This window comes from Rousettus aegyptiacus, unplaced genomic scaffold (genome assembly GCF_014176215.1).
Source record: "Rousettus aegyptiacus isolate mRouAeg1 unplaced genomic scaffold, mRouAeg1.p scaffold_m13_p_7, whole genome shotgun sequence".
In the NCBI taxonomy this organism is placed as follows: domain Eukaryota; kingdom Metazoa; phylum Chordata; class Mammalia; order Chiroptera; family Pteropodidae; genus Rousettus; species Rousettus aegyptiacus.
This window is the reverse complement of record NW_023416310.1, coordinates 72,376,976-72,400,558: the sequence shown is the minus strand read 5'-3', so window position 1 is coordinate 72,400,558 and position 23,583 is coordinate 72,376,976. Positions and strand designations below refer to the sequence as shown.

At 49.2% G+C, this 23,583-nt stretch overlaps 1 protein-coding gene across 1 annotated transcript in view; it reads right to left on the bottom strand.

The window, feature by feature from the left end:
* Nucleotides 1-16,816, bottom strand: part of CYTH3 (cytohesin 3) — a 56,600-nt gene extending 39,784 nt beyond the window's left edge. Inside the window, exon 1 of the mRNA XM_016155178.2 lies at nt 16,660-16,816. Within this exon, the coding sequence (XP_016010664.2) occupies nt 16,660-16,699 (40 nt within the window). The 5' untranslated portion in view covers nt 16,700-16,816. The remainder of the gene's footprint in view (nt 1-16,659) is intronic.
* Between the last annotated feature and the right edge of the window lie 6,767 nt (nt 16,817-23,583).

Here is a 23,583-nt window from a genome sequence, read left to right as displayed (position 1 = left end):
TTCTGCTGCGTGAGCCGAGCCTCCCCTGGCGGCCTTCGCCTTGGGGTGAGTCAGGGAACTGGCCCCTGGCTGGAGAGCCCCAGACAGAAGGGAAGCGCTTTGATGGGGAGCTGGCACCCACCCGTGGAGCCCCAGCACATCCTGGGTGGAGAATTCAACCCCTGCAAAAACCTGCCTGAGAGCACAATGCTATCGCCGTGCCTGGAAGCCGAGGAGGGAGGGGACGGGAGAGGACGCGCTGGCACGGTGGCCTCCCAGCAGACGCGGCGTCCCCGGGGCCCGCCGCCGGGCGCGCCTGCCGACCCCTAACTCTTCGTCCTGTTTTATCTGCCTAGACGTGTCCAATTTCTTGTATCTTCCAAAAGTCTATAAAACTCTCTCTCCTACTAAAAGCCTCTTCCCAGTCCCTTTGCTGCTCGAAGTTTCCTGTCACTTCCTTTCCGATCCTTTGCTGGGGTCCAGGATGGATGGAGGATGGAGTTTGGTCTCACAGGCTCACGCTGTGCTCGCACCGGCAAAGCCTCACGAGTCCCTGACAAGTAGACACTACGGGCTTCTATTAACAGACCTCGGTACAGCCCCCTGGGGAATTCGGTTTCTTGAACCCACACACTGGTCTTTAGAGAGTGTAAACATTTTCTACAGACACATGGTTCTGCTCTGGATGTAACCGTGCCCGACATTATAAACCAAGGGATTCTGACAGCAAGGATTCAATTCAGTCCTTCTCCAAATAATGAGGTCAGACAGAAACTTCAATTTTCTCAGTGGGAAGAAAACACAGGCAAACCTAAAAACCTTCGCGACGGCACACAAGCCACAGATTCAACCATGAGACAGAGGTGAGCAAAACTTCCCCAAGAACCCCATCGCCAAAACCACCCACGTTTCAGCTCCGCTCACAGGAGAAGCACAGGTACTTTCTGTGATTCTACTGAATCACGCTACGAGGTGGGTGAACCTGCCAAGGGGAAGAAACCAGACACAAAAGGCCATGCTGAACAACGCCACTTACGGTGTTCGAAACAGACCAATCGCAGAGCTAGGAAGCAGATTAGTGGCCGCCACGGGCTAGGGAGAATGACTGCTGGTGGGGAGAGGATTTCTTCTTAGGTGAGAAAAATGCTCTAAAATTAGGCTGTGTTGATGGTTACACAACTTTATGAATATACTAAAAACCACCACTGGGTGACTTACGTTACGTGAATTTTAGTTTAATTTTTTTAAAAGGAGAATAGGTATTTTATTACCACATCAGACACAAGTCACAATCCTTCATTCCCGTAATGACAGTAGGTGAAACAATTCTTCAAGAGGGTAAGGGTCTCTGATACCATACAGAGCAGCAAGCCAATCATGTATAAACCTAAGAAGCTACAGACTATTCTGTTAAAAAAAAAACAACAAAAAAAAAACTGAGTACAAATGGGGCAGGAGAGAGGTAGAGGCAGTGGGTAAGAGGACTCTCAAAGGGTTACAAATATGTTTTTCAACGGAATGCAGAAACTAGTAACTTATGAGAACCCAGGAGACGGAACCGTCTTACTGTGAAACAGGCAAGGGTCCTTCAAACTATCGTCCATGCTGGTGTGGATACAGCAACGAACTGTGAAAGAGAAATCGGTTCTCCTAAATTCGCTCAGTGGTACTCATTCATTAAACCCACTCGGATGTCGCTGGTGCATTTTTCCTGTGAAATTTAAATAGCCTTAATGCAGTGAACAATATTTTTGTGCTGAATAATAAGTATATTTATTACTGATGCCCCGAACCACAGAAATGTAGAGAGACCATCTAAAAACAGAGCATGGGGTTTCCAGCAGGCCTGTCCATACAACCTGATCTAAGAAGAACGACTCAGAAGATTACTACAGAACTGCATGGTTTCTTCACAGGCGGCACTGGTCTCAAATAGCCCCCAAACAGGATGTCTGGCTACAATTAGAAGAAATCTGAGAATCTGACCTCCTTGATGCAAAAAAAAAAAAAAAAAAAAAAAAAAAAAAAAAAAAAACAAAGAAAAAAGAAAGAAAGAAAAAAGAAGAAAAGGAAAGAAAAGAAAAACAAAATGTTCAAGACACGACTATGTGAAAAACCACTGGTCTTACAATAATTACATTTACCACAAAAACTAGAAGCACATAATCTGTCTTCAGCTACAGGGTGATGATATGTCCTCATAAGACAGAGCTGATCAAAGATGCAGCACTTTATAGTAATTACATCCAAGCAGACTACAAATCTGACATTTAATTTGATGGAACTGCTGATTCCGTACTTATTTGCTCTCTGGAAAATGCATAAATATGAGCACTACGCGGCTCCCTTCCTCAGGCGGCTGCCACCTCTGTGCGTGCGTGACGGGTACCTGGCGGGGGAGGGGGTCCCACATTAGGATGTTGGGTCCTCTGGGTTCTCAGTTACTACTTCCTGCTTCCGCGGAAAGCAATACATCAGCCTCAGGTATATTCTCTGGCTCCGTGGCTACATACACAATGTGATTAAAAGGGAAAAACCAAAACGCCCACGAGACTAGTCACACACAAAACGAGTACTTCAGGGTGGAATCTAAATCAGTCGTCTGAAAGGGATACTCCTAGATCCTGCTGCCCCTGTTGAATATTTTTATAGGGTGTCATTTTTTTCCCACCCTGCCCTTTCCTTTATTGAATTTTCATACAATGAGTTTGCTGTGACCACCTCCGGATGTACTAACAACAACAAAAAAGTTACAGCTGGATCCTGTATTAGTCTCAGCTGCAGCTACAGTTTAAAAATATTTAAGGCCAAGAGGAAAGCTCTGAGTGAGGGAAGAAAAAAGACTCGTTCCCGAGAGATTTAAGGTTTGTTCTTCATCCAAGGACCTGGCAGCGAAAGCATTTCTTTTGTATTATGTAAATATAGTTTGTCTTAGTAAGTTTTCCAACTCCCAAGTTCATTTCTTTATAAAGCCATGGCCAAGTATTAAAACAAAACCCTTACTACGTTAAGCCAGATATCTAATCACCTCCGTATGTCAATAGGACTAATAAACCACTGTGTGTCTGTTCCAAGTTCACCCACGCAAATATTCCACTGACATTTGAGCCATTTAGTAACTCCTTTTGGTTACCAATCTAATCCGTATTTACCAAAGAACAAGAAAAAGGAATGCGACTTTGACCTTGAATCAAGCAGATGATTTTACCATATTTATAAAAGTAAAAAAATGACATTCAAGAAACTAAAGTACTCCTCTCCTGTTTATACATGTAATCCAGACTACAGGATGTAAGTATGTGATCTTAGGCAACTGTCCTGGATGCTTCAAAAGAATCACTGTTGTCGTAAAAAAAATTTTTTTTTTTTTTTTAAGACTGAGAAGACATAACTAAATATAGGGATAAACCCTAATTAGAGCCTAAACGGGGAAGAAAAATAGCTATCAAAAACATTTTGAGAACAATTGGGGAAAGCAGAATTTGGACTATATGTGAAATGATATTATAGAATCACTGTTCGTTTTTTTAAGTGTGGTAAATGGTTGTGGTTAAGTAGGAAAATGTCCTTAGGAGATGAATGTTAAGTATTTAGGGATAAACTGTTACGTGTGCAGCTAACTTTCAAACGGTTCAGCCAAAACAAAGTTGTAGTATGTAGTAGAGAGATATAGCAAATATGGCAAAATCTTAGCAACTGGTAATTTAGGTGAAAGATACATAGGTTTTCGTTGCACCGTTCTTTCAACTTTTCCATAGATTTGAAACTTTTAAAATACAAACTTGGGGGAGAAAAGATCTAAAATTCACATTGCCAGGCATCGGCTAGTTATTCCTAAACCCAAACACGAGTTCTTCCAAGTCACTCTGCTTAGTGTACAACTGTGGGGCTTAATATGTTGATGGCGAAGTTTTAAATGCCTACTAATTGTTTGGGATGCTTGATAAATTCTTCATTAAATAATCGCTTGGACTTTTTTAATGTGTTTTCACATACGAGACTGACACTTAAGGAGATTCAGTGACCTGCACAATGACTCAAGGCTACGAGTGCCAGAGCAGCACATATTTACTTAAAAGCAAGTCAACAACAAATAAATCAGTTCAGATGTTTAAACAAACTCATGTAAGCATACGGAAAGGAGACACACAAATTCTCAGTGCGAAGCATTAACTCTGCAGCTGACTGAGTTCTGCCTTGAACGGGGAGAATTATCTGAAATATCCTTCAATGGCTGACGTGATGTAGCAAACGGGCGAAAATTCTGAAATCTTTATTCCCATAGACCATGGCGAGAAGAGGGCCTCTCTGATCCCACAGGACCGATATTATCTGGGAAGGAATGGCTGTGTGGTTATATCTCTGGCATGACTCATCCCAATGAAGTCAGCCATGAAGAACAAGAAAGGCAGCCCACCACGGAGCCGAGGAATCCACGCTTCCAGAATCTAATGAATGGATGAAAGTAACAGTCTCTGGAGGGAGCAAGGGAGGGGCATGATTAGAGACATCAGGACAAAAAAAAGCTTCAATAAAACATGCAGAAACAGTCCCATAAAATTAACAGCTACACTGAAAGACAGACTCCCCTGTACAGCATCTGGGGAAGAGGTTCGAATTAGTTATAGCCACTCCGACCTTGGCCTTTAATCTTTCTAACCAGCGAAAGTTGGAATGGCCCTGCCCGTCAATAACTTTACAACTTTCATTAAGGAAACAGCTCTCCTGTCAAATACGTTCCTGAAATTTCCAGTGCGGCCCACTGGCCCAGGCTGCGCCCGGCCTCGGTGCTCCCGGGCTGGCCTGCCCAGCTGCCAGGCAGCTCCGAGGACGAGCATGCGGGCTTTCTCTCCCCAGAGTGAAATTCCTTTTTACCCGGCCTCGAATCTTCACAGGTGAAATGGAAAAGGGAAATACAATTTCTAATGCAGAACGAGCCAGAAAACTACTGGAATAAGTCTTTATTATCTCTGCCTGGAGGACAGTCTGCCCTTTGCCAGGATTATGAAACTGGATGGAAAGACGGGTAGAAAGGGAGGGTCCAGACTCCTCTGTGGAGACGGCCTGGAGGTGCGAGAGACTGAAACCCTAGAACCGAATGTCTAAGCGCTAAGAGCAGAACCCAGGGGAAAGAGCCCGGTTTATGTTCTTTCCAGATTATTTAAAAAAAAAAAAAAAAAAACATTAGTCATGTTCTGCACGTCCAGCCAAATCACTGGGCATCTGCGAGGCAGACACGCCAGCGGGGGTGCCCAACGAGCGTGGGACACACACGCACTCGGCTGCGCTCCCTGTCTGCTCCAGTGGCAGGCGGGCCACGGGGCCACATCTGGGTGCTCTGAGGACCCGTCCAGGCACACGAGGCGAGACGGCATCTGACTTTTGTAAAAACAAAAACATCATGGTAACCACTTGACTGGTATACTGGTATATGAAAAAGTTAAGTCTTAGAAACCTCACTCCGGGGAGAACCAGAGCAGATACTCTGTGATTTCCAAGGAAACGCAACATTTTAGAGAAACACTTATCCGGCAGTTAGATTCTTCCTACAGAAGCCAGTGAAAGGCGTCATTCTATTCTCGGGATGCTCCTTGCTCCGGGGACCGCGGTCATCTGCGGCGCTGTCCCCCTCCCACACTCGGCCGGCTCGGCCTCATCGTGCGGGCGGACCACACACTGGAAAACCACGGACAACGCCCAGTGTTCCCATACTCTAAAACAAACAAGAATGAATTCACTTCTGTCTCGATTCAAGAGACTTTAATCTAATTACTGCAACTTAGGGGAAAAAATGTTCTTAGTCATTTTATTGCCTCTCTGCTAAAAACTAAAAGGAAGTCCTGTCTTCTAACAGAATATTGAAAGGCCGACGTCTGCCGCTTTCAACCACTGCGTTTGCAGAAATATTCACGTTCAGTGTAATCGTAAGGAACTGCCGATTCTTACACATCTGTGAAACCATTCACAGATGTGTAAGCACGTGGAAACGTATTTTGTTTTATTAAAAGTTAAGTGTTAATCTCGGAAAGTATGACCTAGCTCAGTTCCTAACGTGATAAATACATGCACTTAGTGAGCGGTCGCGGAAGACAAAAGAGGTGTCCCCTTTGCACTCTATGGTGACGGGACCCTCGGTGAGTGAACGAGAGCGAGACCTGCCGGCCGCTCCACCCCGCGGCCCTGTGAACCTCTGCCCGGCTATGTCAACACGAAGGTATTTACTGCCCAGAACAACAGGAAGTGTGGCGACAGGGAGGCTCCCGGGCGAGGGAGACAGCGACTCAACCGCAGGACCAGGGACCCAGCCGGCCACCTTCCGAGGGCCTCGAGGGGCGTTGTGAGCGCGAGGTGGCTGCCCGCCAGGCCCCGCGAAGCCCGTCGTGAGAGAGGAACCGCTTCTTCCTCGCTTACCGTTCTGAGAAGACAGACAGACTCCTTTCCAGGAAGGACCCCTGCCCACTGCCCTTCTGAGGGTCACACGCCCCTCCTCCAATCGTGAGAAGGAAAAAGGAGTAACCTGGCCCGGTTTGCACCATTCGAGATTCACTCCCTTGTGGTGATAAGGTCCCACTTCCCTGTGGGCAGACAAGTGAAAAAAATCAGGGTTCTTCACAAGGAGGAACTAGGGGACGGATTTGTGGTAGGGGCCAACAGTGTCTGCTGCAGAGTCAAATAAATCCAGCCACGACGATGACCACGAATGCATGGCAACGGGCAACAGGGAAATTCGCCGGCTGATCAATCCTTCCCCCGAAATATCTAGATCCTATTTTATGGCTTAAAATCAAGGGCTGTTATTGAAAACTTACAGTGTCTAGAAAAGAAAAATATTTAAAAAAAAAATCTATCAGCCGACCTAGCACTTAAATCAACTATACAAACAGCTAAATGGTGACTGCTCTGATGAACCCTCCCATTATCAAATTGTGGCTTTAAAGAACCTTCAGAATGTGAAATAATAAATGCGACCCAGATGTTCGCTAAAAAATGAAAACAAGATTGTTTTTATTTCATAGCAACCAAATAGGTCAACCCATTTCCTCCTTCAGAGAATTCTCGGAGGACCACAAACTCCACTCCGAGAGCATGTGTTTCATATGTAACTAACTGTCCACAGAAAACGGAAACGCCGCTGTCCAAAATAAACGGAGAATATTGTATGTTCCCAGGAAAGCGGGTTTAAAAACTGCAGAGAGGCCGTATCTCTATGTTGCCAAACATCTGGATGAAAACTGGGGGGGAAAAACACTAATTACTGAGGTATTGGGAAACGCTTCTTGGTCATCATTGAAATGCCCCGTTTTCTAGCACGCTGCTGCTCTTCTTTATTAATTACTGCAATCGAGTTTTTGAAAAGGGGAGATGAGCGAGCACAGTGCGTGGAGAGAGCCCTCCCCGGAGTTGCAGGGAGGAACGCATCTTCTGCGATTTAAACAGTGCTCCTGGTGACTTACTGAACGTGGGGTCAGCGTGAAGCAAATTCGCTCTGTGGAAGGAAGTTACAAAATCTTCCTAGCCACCTAAACTGACTCAGGTGAGTCTTTTCTAATAGTTACAAAATGATGAAAGATATTTATCCAAAACAAGTGCATGCTGAACTGTCTCCGGCCAAATGAGACACTATGGCATCTCTCGTCTGTCCTGTCTTGTCGGCTGGGGCACCAGCCCTAGCTAGGGAACGTTTATAGGCTTAACTCCAAAATTCAGGGCGGGGAGTCATGTATTCCCTGCTCCCGTTTAAATGATTTACTCTTTCCCCCAACTTCAAAATATTTACTATATTTTGAACAGCTTTTAAGATACTTTGATAAAACCTATTTTTTTTTATTTCATTCACTTTCAAAGTTGCAAGTCTTATATTATTACTTGATAAACCTACTTCCTAAAGGATCTGCCTATAACTTTTTGAAACTAATCTCTCTCCCCAAAGTTATACTGAGCGTGGGCATGCAAACGGCGTTACTAGTCTGACTCACCTGATCTGAATTATCGTTGCTCCTCCATCAAAACGCCGCACAGAAACGGCTGGCTGCCTCGCCCTCCCTGAGCTGAGCCCCCGCCGCCTGGCTTCCCCACGAGGCGCAGGGCACGGCGGTCCTCCAGCGCAGGACCCTGGCCCGTGCTGTCCCTTCAGCAAGGGGCAGTCTCACCCCTTCACTCCTTAGCCCACCCCGTCGAGCTTGCTCCTTGCTTTCCCCAAACTGTTTTCTTTAAGTCACCAAATCCAGCAGACACTTCTCTATCCTCATTTTTGTCCACCTCTCAAGTGCTGACCACTCGCTCTTAACACCCCGTGTAACGTCTGCAATACCCCACAAGCTGCAAAGCGGCCTCAACTCACTGGTTCCTCGTCCCCTTTAACGGGCTGTGCTCCGTCCTGGGATTTTCCTTTCTCTCATCTGTCCCTGAGCGATCTCATCCACTGGTTCCCAGAAATTAAAGTGAAGTCTTCCCAAGGGTTCCCTCCCGCCCAGCCCGGTCTCCGAAGCCGTGGACTCACCCTCCACGGCCTTCCCACCACCTCTTACAAGCAGGTCCAATTTTCAACACCAAAACCAAACTCCTGAGATTCCATTTCCAGTAAAAGCTGACTAGCTGTGGACCAACCCCTCTGCCAAGAACAACTTAAAAAGCTGAGCAAATTAAAAGAAACGACCGTCTGAAGGTATCAGAGAGCTACCGATGCAGTGAGGACCTAGGGGGCCAGGGTCCCAAAGAGGCCAGCGCAGAGAGGAGAGCCCCGAAATCTGAACAGCTTTTCTCCTTGAGACATTTGCCAATTCACAGAAGCTGCAAGGCCAAAACGTTAAGCAGAAACACGTGGCTGAGAACCTGAGCAGGCCCCGCAGAGTCTCCAGCAGCCTGCGAGGACCAGTGGGGGGAAAATTACAGACGCAGGGCCAAGCAGAGGAGGCCCCGGTAATACCCCAGGCTTTCAGCTGGGGCCACCCACGCTATACCCGAGCAAAAGGGTAAACTGGAAGCAAACCAGTCCTGACAATTTTAAAGTATATTTCCCTACTTTAACTGCTGGGAGAAGCCGTTCTTGAGGAAGACAGCCAGAGTCTCGAATTATCTGTATGACCTTTTATACACACTGTCTACAGTTTAATTAAAGCTCAACAGGCAATCTAGAGGCAAAAACCACATGACTGAAAACCAAGAGTAAAATAGATAATATACTCACAGAATATCCAAACACTGAAGTTACAACAACTGTGATTAATAAGTTAGTGGACAAGATGAACATATTCAGCAGAAAGTAGAAATCTAAAAAAAAAATTTAAAAAAAAACTGAAAAAGGCAATAACTGAAATTAAGAACTCAACAGATGGATTTAATAGCAGATTACACAGAGCTGAAGAAAGGATCAATATCCTGGACCATATGACAGAAGAAAATACACAGCGAAGCATGGACACCTGAAAAGGATGAAGAACAGAGTCTGAGACGTGAGGGCTTGATGGAAAGGTAGAGCCCGAGGAGAGACAGGGAATGCAGCCAAAGTCATGAAGAGAGAATGACCGGTAATTCTCCAAAACTGATGTAAGATCAAGTCTTGTCACCAAGAAGCGGCACCACGACCCAAACAGGACGATTCAAAGAAAACTGCACGCGAACACATCACAGTACACAGCTGAAAAATTAAAGGCGAAGAGACGTCTCTTAAAAGCAGCCAAAAGTGCAATACCTTTAAGAGAACAAGACACATAAAGTTGATTTCTCAACAGAGGTGACGAAGGTCGTAAGGCAGAGAAATGACGTGTCAAAGCACCCTAAGGAATTAACTTTATCAACTAAACTTGTACACCCAGTGCAAACATCCTTCAGAAAGTGAGGGCAAAATTAGGACATTTTTGACAAATAACCAATGGACCCTCTGAATGGTTTTCCCCTCGCCCCGCTTCCCAAGTCCCTCCTCTTCACTAAGCAGCCGCCTCTCCCACGCTGTCACTCAAGCCGGGAACCGAGCGACCCCCTTGGATCCCTACAGCCCCTTCCCCGCCAAGCTGTCGGTCCACTTGATTCTCCCAAAACGTATCTCATCGCTTGCAGAACAATGCAAATTAAAGCAGTGACATCATTTCTTACTCAGGAGACAACACCCGGGAGTGGATCAGGAGGCTGAGAACTCTCCCGGTGAGGAAGCAAAATGTCAGTATCTAGGGACACGGGAAACCTGCAAGCGACGATCCCAATTCTGGAGATAGACTCGAGAGACGCTTTCATGCATTTGTGAAAGGAAACAAGCCTAAGGAATTCGCCACAGTATTGTTCGTAACGACAATGTATGATCAACACAAAAGTCCAACACAGGACGAGGTGAACAAAATATTTACAGTGGTTAAAATAAACAAGGTCTATATATAACAACATCTCTAATGTGAGCAAAACATTACATACAGTCGGATCATCTCTAATGTGAGCAGAACATTACATACAGTCGGATGCCATTTTTATCAGTTGTAAAGCAAAACAAAGAAAGACCTATATATTGTTCGTGGACGCACGCACAAATCTGTGAAAATATGAAAACTGTACCAAGGCCCCACATCCGATTCCTCGCTGCTGCTGTTAGGAAGCAAAATGAAGGATGGGAATCAGAGCAGAACTTGCTAAAAGTGACTGCATCCTTATTCGGTCTCTGTTGGCATTTACTGTGGGCCTACTATGCGCTACGCTCCAGGTCTCGGAGATGTCACCGTGTATAAAAGCGGACGATATTCCTGCTTTCGAAAAACTTCCGCTCTGAAAGAGACGATGAACAAATATCTAACAAGCAAAGGGTGGTAAGCGCTGGGAGGAGAATAAAGCCGGAGAAGGGAAGAGAGTGGCGAGCGTGTGCGCTTTCGCGGGGGCTGGTCAAGGAGGACGACGTCCGAACGGAAAGCTGCATGACGCAGGTGGGCAGGACACGCAGACACCGAAGGGGACACCCTGCGGGCGGCGAGGGCGCCGAGGCCGGGCGTGCGGGGCGCGTTCACGGGAGAGGCGACCGGAGGTCTGGGGCGCGGCAGCCGAGGCGGCCCCGAGGCAAGAAGGGCTTGGATGTTTTTAAAGGCAATGATGAAAAACTGGGACGGACCATATGAGGGCCACGAAGCTGACAATATTTCCTCCCTGGCCCTTTTCTACGAAGATCGCAGCCCCCTGAGCCAGCGCGCGTGGACCCTCCGCTGCAGGGCGCGCCGGGACCCTGAGTGAGCCGAGGATGGGACGGCCTTTGAGACGGTGACACGACCTGTCGTAAAGGGATCACGCTGGCTGCTGCGTAGACAGGGACGGCAGCAGGGAGGACGTCAGCAGGCTGAGGCGAGAGCGGGCGACGGCACCGGGATTTGGGCCTGAGCACCGAAGGCGCGGCCGAGACGGGGGTTCGCCTGTGACGCTCTATTTTTTTTTTTTTTATAAAGACCTAAAACGACGTGACAGAACACCAGCCGCTATCACATTCACTCCGCTGAACGGAATCATGAGTGTTCGTTTCCTTGTTTCCCGTGCTTTTCTGCGTGCTTGTGTAGATCTGTCAAATCTCACCTTTCCCTCGCTCTTGCCGCGGCTACCAACCCGCCAGGGCCCTGTGACTCCTGCTGCGGCCCTGCGACAGCGTCCTACCCGGTGTCCTCGTCCCGCTCTTCCCCCCTCCGGTCCATTCGCCTCTCAGTAGCCAGGGACACGCCTCTTAAAAAGGCGGGGTGCACAGGGGCTAAGCACGCAGTCCCTGCTGCCCACACGCCTGGGTCAAGTCTCAGCTCCACCGCCCACCGGCTGTGACGTCTGAAGCAAGTGACTTAGCTTCCCCGTGACTTTGTTTTCCACTTTCATCTGTAAGCGGTGATGATATTAAACCTAATAGGGTTATTTTGAAGAGTAAATAGGTTAAGATATATAAATCCCATGGGACAGAACCAACCCAGACAGCACTATGTAAATATTAGCTAAAATTATTGAAACGGAAATCAAATGTTAATCTCCTGTTTCAAATCCTTCCTTACTCAGAATAAATCGTGACTTCCTTACTCTCTGAAACTGCCCGACGTGGCCCTGGCCTCTTGGTCCCCCTGTGTTCGCCACTGAGGCCAACGCTTCCTTCAACCTTGTGGCTGCGCTCGGCCCCTTCTGCCGGCCCCCTGCGACCCGTGAGGCTGCATCTGAACGAGCAGGAGCCTTCCCTGGCCACCTGGCTGTCCCTGCACCCCTCCCGCCTCCCCGCCCCACCCGCCCTCACTCCTATACCCCACCTCAGCCTCCTTTAACTCGGCACAATCGGCAATTATTCTACGGATCCTTTTTCCTCTTTTATCCGTCTCCCATCTAAACAGAAGCTCCACGAACTCAGAAAATCCACCTGCCTTATTCACAATGCGCCCTCGTGCCAAGCACAGGGCCTGGCACCTGGCAGGGAAGCTGTGACTACTTGGTGAACAAATATGTGTTCTACACAAGAACGCACACGAAGTACACTCTAGAATCACCCATCATGCCACTTTTTAAGCATTCAAAAGAGTGGTGGTTGTTAGTTTCCTACGCAGGCTGAAAAAAACAGGCAACATGTTTTACAAATGTCTACATTTCATACTGAGTTTTTTTTTTAATATATAAAAATTCTCTCACAAGGGCGTTTTCTTATCAGCCTACTACTGTTCTGTGAAACTGTTTTCCCATTTTGGAAAAAGTGAAGCTAGACTTAAACATTTTTTAATTCCAAAAAAATGGCGTGTAGTAAAAAGTTCTCTCTGCACCCGCGTTCCCCACCTGCTCAGTTCCCACTGCCCCCCACACAGGTAACCATTGTTACTAGTCCCTCGCTTTGCCTTCCCGAGAATTTTATGCGTGTGCAAGCACTTCCTCTCTGTTTTAAAAACAGAAATGGTAGCACACAATGCAGTTTCCTACACTTTGCTTTTGGAACTTAATAAAATTCTTTGGAGGTCTTTCCGTATCAGTTCATAAAGAGCTTCCTGGTTCCTTCCACAGCTCCCTGACCTCACTCACCACCTGGGTTTGCTAAGTTACCTGATGAGTTTCCGGAGGACGGACACTTGGGTTGTTTTCCATCTTTAACTATTACAAACAATGCAGCGAACAATCTCATACCTGTGGTACCTCACACACGCAGACGTATATCTGCAGGTTAAAAATTTCTAGAACTGGTGCTGCTGGATCAAAAGAGTTATAGTAATTTTAAAAGCTGCTGCCCAGTGCCCTTGTACGTACTGGGAAACAGACTTCCTCCAAGGAGTTGAAATAGAAGGAATTTCATACAAGGAACTGCTTACACTCATGATGGGAAAGCTGGGAGGTCAAACAGGAAATGGTAAGACAACCCGGAGGTCAGCAAAAGCGAGCCTCTAAGCTGCAGGGTCACGGGGAGGAGGCCCTGGAATCAAAGGGGGACCAGGCTGTCGCAGGACCAGAGGAGAGAGAACCTGGCTCCTCCCTTCCTCCTGCCAGCTAATCTCCCACCTGAGGTTCCCATGGGCCAAACCTGCCCCAAGCCAGCTGAGCCGAGGGCCTGGGAAATGTCACCCACAGGGTGAGTCCCTCCACAGGAGAAGGGCATGCAATGGATCTGAGCCAACAGGATGCGAGCTGGCCAGGCCTCCATAAGAGCCGTAACTAATTTGCACTCTCATCACCAACAGATGGTGGGGGCTATCGCTTGCCTGACAGGTGAAACCTGGTTGCAATTTCTGTTGATTTTATTGAGTAGGGCTGAGCATCTTTTCCTGTGAGGCACAGACTTAACTCTCAACTACAGAGCCGGGGATGGGGATGGCGCAGGGAGGGAAAAGCCAGAGAAGCTACCCGCCTCACCTGCCACAGGTGGTCCACTCAGGGACATCCATCAGACGGACTCCCAAGGTGAACGCTAAGATGGTGGCAATGAGCCAAACTAGCCAGTCACCTGCCAAGTAGGGACATATCTCAAGAACTGTTTTAGAGCAACTGAATGGCAACGAAGCCCAAAAGGAATTAAAAATACCTTAACTACGCTGCATGCAAACGTTACAAGTAACAATGTGTTCTTGTAATCTTGTACCCCCCACTTGTTTCTCCTTAGAACTGCCTTCCAGCCATTCATATCGCCATCCTCTCTCCTTATCTTGCATTGAAAGAACTAATAATACCCAGAACAAACTTTTTCATTATGAAAACAGCAAGTAGGAACCATTTTTAAAGTCTTTTAACCCAATCAGCACATTAGCAAAAAAGAACTTTTACATTATCTTTCGTAGTGGCTCCAGCTAAGCTGGTAGAGCATGAGACTCTAACGTTATCTTTCGCCCCTGCCGTAAGTGTTGGACTAGATTATTCACCCTATCTCATAAACAAGCTGAAGCCGACTTCCCCATGTACAGTTCGGTTTGTACTATACTGAAAATATACCCCAAAAATGTTGACAAATGACTGGCAACTGAAATTATTCTCTTTCCAAGAGCTGAACTTTATTTTTAAAAACATGAATTTTAAAGCAAAGCATTTTTTAGAAATATAAATGGTAGTAATAACTAAAGAACAGTAAAGACATATGTAACTTCAAAACCTCCAGCAAGCAAGAGTTAAATATAAGCACAAGTGTATACAATAATCACTGTATAATGACTTATTTCAAAACTCTAAAATTTTCACTTATTCAAAAATATGCTTACTCTAAGATTGCCAGATGTATTTTTGAGTGTCTTCCATGATGCAAGGGAAAGATCGTAATAAACCGTATCAGTAAAGGTTAAAGGCTGTCTTCCAGCACCTGGCATGCTCCTTGGCATTTTACTAGACAATCAGTAAATATCTGTTCGCTACTGACTGTGCCAGCGTGGTGAATCAAATCATTCATTAAAACAATCATACCCTTTTCCTACCACAGGGTAAAGTTTGTATACGTTTTTTGTTCAAACTCATATTTCCAGAAACTTGGAAAATATAAAAACTAAGAAAATAAAACATCCACGACATCACCGGTTTTTACATTGGTTAAAACTGTGATGTACAAAACTGCTTTTTTTAAAGGTTGCAAAACAATTCATCCAATAAACTTCCCATAATTTCCCTCACCAGCCTCCTATTAGGTGCTGCTGTTTCCAATTTTCTACTATTACAGTGTAATGCACATCTTCACGCATGAGATATTTTTTTGAATTTCAAGATCACGTTCCCACAAGAGATATTAACAGCCCAAAGAAAGTCTCGAGACTTCTGATACCTAATACCACCCTTTGTCAAAGTACTCAAGTCAAGATCTACAAACTGCTGGGGGCACACTGGCTTCCTTTTTAAAAATCTTTAAACCTACTTTTTTACTTTCAAACCTTCTACATGCCTTGAGAGCCAGAAACACCTGGCAAACAAAATCGCCAAGCCAGCTGGCTGCCTCGATTCGAATGTCAAACGTTAAAACATTATAGTTGTTTGTCTTTGTTTTCTAAAGAGGAAAAACTGCTCTGCCTGTTGTTACCCGAATCCAGCAAGGCAGGAAGCACGGCATTTAGAGCCCAAGACTGTCCCCAGACAGACAGCCTGGCTGTAGGAGGCTTTGCAACTGGGCTCCTTCTTGCCACAGCACTTTCTTTCACAAACAGCACACCCACTCAGTGCCACAGTGCTACCCCTGCTTTAACTGCGAGAAATGGACTCGCCAAATGCCACCGCCGCTGCCAACTTCCCACCATCGCAGCCGCGTCGCTTCTCTGGGCACCAACATCCTCCCCCCCACCCACTCCCCCCACCCCTCAGCAGCACTTAAATTCTAGAAGGCACCTTGATTAACCACTTCATCCTGACAGCGTTCAACACTGCTGATTCTTACAGGCAGCTGCTCCAGCAGTCTGTAATTAACATGCTCCCCCCCAAAAACACTCCCTTATTACAAGGGGTTCTGATGACTCGGTCTGTCAGCAAAAAAGAGGTCTTCAGTCGAAGTAGAGAGAGCCTCAACTTCGGGGGTTCCGGTAAAATTAGGGGTGTCAACCCGCCGCTTTCCAAACCAACGCCCCAGTCCGCACACAGGCAGGCTGGGCCGTTTCGAAGGCGTCCATTCGCAGCGTGACACACGGTAATTTGGGTCCCCCTGAATAACTGGCACGAACGCGAGCCTTCCAGCGAGGGGGCGCCGAGCGGGTCCCCGGGCTCGGGCCCCCCGGCTCGCGGCTCGTTCTCTGCTCACTCGGGAACGGTTCCCGTGTCACGAAACGCGTGCGCTCGCGCGGCGCCCCCCTCCGCGCTTCGGCGCCCCCCCTGCCCACCTCGGACCCGGAACCGTCAGGACTCGCCGTCCCCTCGCCCGGCGCCCCTGCTGGCCCCGCAGCGCCCCCGACTCAGAACTTTCCCCTCCCCACGGCCCGCGGACTCGCGCACTTCGCACCGCCTGAGCTAGGGCGCCGGGCTCCGGAGGGCGGGGACGCCCTTGGCCGCCGCGGGCGGAGAGGTCGCCCCGAAGCGGGACCCCGCGCCCCGGCCCGAGCCTCCGGGCGCCGGCCCGGCCGCCGCGCGGACCCCGCTCGGGCGCTCGCGCGGCCCCTCCCCACGGCGCCCGGGCCCGCGCCCCGGCCCCCGCGCCCCGCGGGCCTCGGCGGTCGCCGGCCGGCACCCGCGCGGCCCGGCGCGCCCCCCCCGGCGGACCCCGACCCCCGCCCGGCCCGCCCCCGCCCCAGGCCGCCCGGCCACACCTCCGCCACTCACCGCCGCCGCCCTCGCCGCCGCCGCCGGCGTCTTCGTCCATCTTGAGGCCGCTCCCGCTGCCGGCGAGCCCGGGACCGGCGGGCGAGGGGCCGCGGGCCGGGGACGCCGCGGGTGCAGAGCGCGCGGGCGGCCGGGCGGCTCCAGCAGCGCGCGGGCCGGGTCGCGGCCCGGGCCTCCTCCCGCTCGGCGCCGCCGTCACGTGACGGCCAAGCCCCGCCTCCGGGCGCGGTGGGCGGGGCCCGAGGCCGCGCGGCCCCGCCCCGCCCCGGCGGACCGGGCTGGGCGCGGCGCCCGCGCGACCCCCGAAGGCAAACCGCGCGGTGACACCTGCCGGGCGCCCGCCTCCGAGCATCCTGGGGACGTCCGTGGTGTCGGGACACGGGAATGCCCACTCCACCAAGCGCGGCGTGGAGGGACCTTCCTCGCACGTGCACTCAGGAGGAAAGATCGGGACACGCGCGACTTCCAAAGTCAGGCCTTCCCCCCTCGGCCCCGAGACATTTCAGAGGAATGCCAGCCTTTCAGCTTTCGCATGTGGAATGGAGACGCTCCTTTCCGGCAATGAGTGTACTTTAAAATTAACCGAGTGTAAGGCTTATAAGTGAACGTCATCATGAGGTCCCAACCCAGCATATTTGGTGCCCCACCCTCGGCGGGCACCGCTGGGATTGGCCAGTGTGGCCTCAGATGCCCTTACAGTTTCGCTCCGATCTCCCTTGGGGAGCTGCCAAATGCCCGGGATTTATGGTGCAGAAGGAGCTCTGAATTCAATTTCCCGTGGGCACAGCCAGCGCCCCAGGCGCGGGCCTCCTGGTCGGACAGAAGGCCTCAACTGGCCCCTGCTCGAGGTCTATCAATCCCCTTTCTCACTCCACATCTTGCTTCCAGTAACTCCTCCCCAAGCATGGAATGCGGCCCCGCCTAAGCTCTGCTGTTCCTTTTGCTTGAACTAAATTGCGTTAAAGAAAAGGAAACATTGTAATGGAGGAGATAATTCATCTCTAACATCATTTTCCAGCAACTTTTACATTTATATTTACAAATGGCCCATCGAGTGGAAGGATCCTTTCCTGTCACTTATCAAAGCAGACGGTTTTCACCTTTCTGTTCAAAGAATTCAATCTAATAATCTCAAGAAAAACCCAGCACTCTGGTGCTGCTTAAGCCACTGGGCACACTTCCGGGTGCAGATAAAATGTGTGGCAGCTTCTGTGACTAACATACGACTGAGAAGGGTCTGGGCATCAGGAGACGTAGGTTTGAGACTTGGCTTCCTGATGTTGTTCCTGTCAGCTTGGTTATCTTAGAGATAACATCACAGTTACTGAGAAAAAAACTGACGGCGTACTTGGAACTTGATAAGGGGATCTGTGGAGCTTAGAACTCAAAGATACTATCAATTATAAACGCTTTGAAATGTCAATTCCTAATTCTTTAGGTTCCTTTGAGTGCAATCCATAGGTGCTTCTCTCAAAGTTTGAATCTAAAGATGGCTCCTCCGATCTCCATCTAAGCCAATTTCTTTCTGAATAAAGCATAGCCCAGTTATTTGTAAACAATATTATCCCCACAGCTTAACCTGGGCCTCCATTTTGGCAAAGCCTGCAAAAACGTTGGAATAATACAGGCTTAGCTATCATTTCTGCACTTGAATGGGGACATCAGAAGATTTTAAAACCTTCAGTACTCAAAGAAATGAGAATAGAATGTAAAAATCAGATTTTTTTAAAAAGAGTTTCTTTGCAGTCCCTCTTAAATCTCACCCAGATAGTTATCTAATCTGCTCATACGCAGGTTTCCCCACATTATAGGAACGTTCAGGACCCTAGTTACGGACTCTCACTTTACGTCCAGCTTACGTGTAGTTGACTCAGATGTTGAAAGCGTTATAACTAAATGTGTAAAAAAAAGATTTCATGCAGCAGACATCGCCCCAAGATAACAAGATAAATCCAAAACCTTGTTACAATTGTTCAGCTAAACAATAAACATTTAGGCACCTGCTGTAGTCCAAGCACTGTCCCAGGGGCTAGGAACAGGGTGACGAAAAAGACAGATTCGGTACCTCTCCTCAGGGGACTTATGGCCTGGAAGGAATACAGCCATTAAGCGGATAATTACACAGATAATTATTCAATTTTCAATGCCTGACACCCTTTATAGCCTTTCGTACAGTATTTGCTGTTTCCTTTTATTAGCTTTGTAGCCCTGAAATGCCTTCAGACCAAGACTGTAGTCCGCATTTATTCTGTCTCCAGGATCCACTGCAGAAACTGGCCGTGTCAAAAAAGGGGAAGACGGCAACAGCATTTGTCACCGCTGCTAGACGAACAGGGCAAGCAAAAGCAGGTCACGTCTTAAAAACATGTTGAAACCGTTTTTCAGCCCTTTGACTGCTACAGAAATAGTTTTAAAGATCAAGAATGTGCACATTTGGGAAAGGTCAGAGGACTTCTCCTTTGTACCTTCATCTCCATCCTCCAAGTGGAAGTGTGAAATCGGACAGAAGTGTCCTCTCCCAGCACTAAGCTCACAATGGCCGAAACCCTGCCAAAGCTGGTGTCTTCATGCTCAGCCAGGAAAAGGCTGCCCGGGCTGCCTGAGCTCTGGAAGCTTCCAGACCCTGAACGGAGCATTTCCCATCTCCTCTGATACTGGGCAAGAGAAGCAGAGACAGCAGAGACGGTTACCAGATGGGAACCTCGACTAATCCGTGACATCTGCTCAGGGGTCTGGTCTCATCCGGGGAAGGCGCGCGCAGCGGCCAGCTCACGGTCATGAAAGGAGAGCAATGTTTTCTGAAATCTAATTTCATCTAGGATAGAAAACATCTCATCGGAACAGATCTTGTGCAGATCAGCATTCTCCACTCTGTCCAAGCAAACGACAGGGGTCCAAGTGTCGAGTCACATCCTCATTAAATTTTCAAAAGCCCGGACGTCACGTCCGTCACGGCGTTGTCTCCAGAGCAGTCTGCCTTGGCGGTATCGTCCCCTCCTGGAATCCACACAATCAACAACGGTTCTCAGGCCTCACGTTACCAAGGGGAGCTTAATTCCTTTTAGATTGATTAGTAACTTGCGTTTTCACAAGAACAAAGGCGGTCAAATTTCTCATTAGTGGCAAACCCAGAAAAAATAATCTGGCCATCATTTCGAGCTATCGGCCTTCCAAAGAAAAGCGTTATATCCACTCAAGGCAGCGTCACTGTTAAGACTTATTACATACAAGATGTCTTCCATAGTAATAAAAAGCTGTGTTGTTTTTTTTTTTATCTAGTTCATCATTTTTATAGTATGTCCCCAACCTTCTAAAAACAAAAACAAAAACAATGTTTTGTTTTCCATTTACAAGGTCTCCTTCAGAAGTTGGCCTGAGTCCGCAGTGTGCAGCTGAAAGTCATCAGGAACATCCATCTTGGGGTGCGGAGTGTACTCTCGGACAGGCAATTAAAAAGAAAAAGGGTGAAAATGACACACGTAAGGACACAGAACATCTGTCTGTGATCACGGCCCTCTGAATGGAAAGTGCGCTTCCGGCCGACAACCGCGACCATACCCGCCGCGGGCGCCGTGTGACCCCGAGGGCCTGACTCTGCGAGTCGACTTCCACGACAGCGAAGGCCAGCCATGAGTTCAGGTCATGCATTGCCTTCGTAAAGAGGCCACATGCGCCCGGTAGGGTGATGAGGCCCCAGCCCGGATGCATGCAGCGGGCCACCTCTTGGAACTGGATGATGAAGGCTCGCAAGTTGGGTGGCGGCTCCATGCCTTGGCTGTGTGACCTTGGGCAAGTTACTCCACGTCTCTGTGCCCCGGTTTCTGCATCAGAAAGGGAACCAACCACAACTCTGCCCCATACGTACGGTTTCTCTGAGAACTAGATGCCGTCACACACAAGCAGTGCATGGCACACAGTAGGTGCGCAATCCACGTGCATGGATGCTACGCGCAGGAGGAAAAAGTTCCTCCTGTCCCTCTCAAGCCAGGCAGAAGCGTGCGACAGGATTGGGAGGCAAAGCCGAATCTCAGTCGGGGCTTCCCACGTCCGCTGCTAGCTTCTAGCGGCCGTCGTTTCTTCCCAGTCTGTCTTCTGGAACATACCTTGCCACGCTCTGCGCCCTCTGCTTACGAGTTGTCCCAGACTTCGTATCTCCTCAGCCCTCTAAAGAACCGGGCTCTGAAAGTCATGGTCACCCATGCGCATTTCCATCAGAGACTCAGGGGACTCTGTGCCCTTCCTCTGATGTTACTTTATTCATTTGACAACCTATTTCTTAGCACCTCCACCATGCAGGCCCTGGGGATTCAACAGGAGGCACCAGTCAGTGACTTTTCGTGATGGAGTACTGAACCTCGGCACCCAGAGTGACTATTATAGCCCCAAATTCTTCCCCACACCCCCTTGCAGCTGTCAAGGAGCCTTTTCTTAGGGAAAAGGGGGGAAAGGGTCTGGTGTGCATTGCCCGCTCAAATACTTCTCCGTTAATAATAGATCGATATTTAAGTTTAATTTTTAGAGGTCCGCTGTTCAGTCGATACATTTTTTTGGCATTTAATGAGTATTATTAAAGTTTATCACTGAGGTGAAAACACATTATTGAGGACCCTAATTCATTGGAATAAAAACACAAAATGATTGTTTATCTTCCCATGTCTCTTTGTAACATTGTAACACCACTAATTAACATTTTTAACGATGTGAAATCTCTTTCCCCTCTCTTCCCAACATATCCTGCAGATTCGGAACTTCCTGATCACGTTGGTTGTTAAAATAACAACCAACTAGTAGCTCACGTAGATTTATGATTCCAGAAGGACGGACAGAAGTACTGTTGACTGTTTCTCCCACTAAGCTCAACTAAAATCCATGGATGTTTTATGTGAGTCAAGCATAAGGAGGCTCTAGAAGCGGAAGGGAAAGACAGACTAGGGACTTCAGGACCCGAAGGCGGGCATGGTGGTGAGTTCCCCAGGTTTTCTCTTTGCTTCAAAGATCCCAGATTTGATGCTGGAGAAGCCAGAAACCCAGAAATAGCAACCTTAGCAAAAGGCGAACAGGAAGCCTAGGCCTCCGCAGCCTCAGGCAGAGAGTAGGGGTCCCAAACCCGTGGCCCCTCTCCCTTGGTGACATCCGAGAAGGCTGAGCAGGAGCAGGGAAGCAGACTTTCATTGCAGCTGGGCAGTAATGAGGCCTGTCTCCTGCCCCATTGGGGTGATTCAGAAGAGGTCAAGTGAGAGTCAAGACTCTGACCACCCCCAGCAGTGGCAAGGCCACCTGCCTCAGGTGGGATCAGTGGTGGCCATGCGGAGAGCAGGAATGAGGCACCCGAGCCCCTCCCTGCCAAGGCAGTATCGGCAGAGCCCTAGCGGGTGCCTGTACTGTCATCTCCACTTAGCAGTAATGGGGTGCCCTTCCCCCAACCTAGGATGTCCACGGGGCCAAGTGGAGAACAGGACTTCCACCCGAGACGAGCATCCTGGGGGCTCCTCTCACAGGCAGGCCTTTTGTGGGCTCCCTGTGGAGCTGGCCCATGCTCAAAGCTGCACCAGGGCAGGCCGAGGCCCCTCCCCTGTCATGCTGCCCCTGTCCTTTCCCACGGGTCAGGCCCGACCCCCCGCCGCGCCACCCCTGGTGAGCCCCCGGCACCTCTAACTGCACAATGGCTACCTGCGGGGCGCGCTGGTGTCTCCTGGGGAGGAGCAGAAGGGGCCTGCGGAAGCCTTAACCTCAAAAGCAAAACAAAATGTAGAGCATAATAGCACTTACGAGGGGAGACGGAGGGGAGGTGGCGGAGGTGGTGGCGCTTCGAACCCGCGTTTCTACGCGTCGGGCTTGCGTGTGTGGGATGTGGGGCTCACTGCCACCGTCCGGAGTTTCCGTTTATGTGCTGAGGTGAACGGTGTACTCCGCACCCCAAATTCACACCCTTCCCCCCGGAACTTCAGAATCTGTCTGTATTTGGAAGAAGGGTCTTTGCAGATATAATTAGTTAATATGAGCTCACACTGAACTAGGGTGGGCCCTGAATCCAAGGGCCGGTGTCCTCATAAGAAGAAGGGGGGACACCCACGAGGATGGGGTGATGCTCCTAGCAGCTAAGGGAAGCCAGAAATTGCCAGGAGCCACCAGCGCGGGGAGAGCGGGCACCTCGATTCCGGACTTCCAGAACTGCAGGGGGCTGAAGCCTGTTGTTTTCAAGCTGCCCAGTTTGCCCAGTTCGGAGTCATTTGTTGCCGTGGTTCTAGGAAACTGATACCGTCTGGAGTTAGTGGAGTCTCCTCCGGGTGCCCCGAGGGCGGGGGGCAGCCTCCCCCTCCTGCAGTCTGAGTGGCTTCCTCCCAGGCAGAATGAATTCCAGATCCTATCTGGGCACCGAAGAATTGTCTTCTATACAAGGAAAATCGAGACACACCCTCAAGCTTGCAGCATTTTTCTGTGTGTAAATGAAGAGCTGGAAAACCCAGCAAACACAAATCACATTCCTGTACGGACAGAAACGCAGGGCCCGGGGCGCCCTCTCCTTCAGCGCAAGGCTGGGGGTCGGGTCGGCTGGGAGCCGAGTCGCGGGCCCTGAAACCCTCCTCCACAGCTTCCAAGTTCAAAGCCAGGAGCAGCGAGGCCTTCTGGACCTTGGCAGAGTAACGCCCTGTGGAATGTGCGCCCAGGCGAGACAGCGTCCTAGTTTCTCAAAAGGTTTCCAGCTCCTTGGGCTTCTCCAGAGTGGAGGCAAATTCCTTCAGACGCCTCGCCTCCTTCTTTACCTCCCCGCATACCTTTTCTCCCCTGGGCTTAGGGTACGAACAGGCACCCGAGGCCCCTGGGATTTCCCTGGCACCTCCGCCGACAGGCCGCCGTCACGTGACCTTCGCCACCGCCATCTGCATCACCGAATGAGTCCAACGCAGAGTAACTACGTTTAAG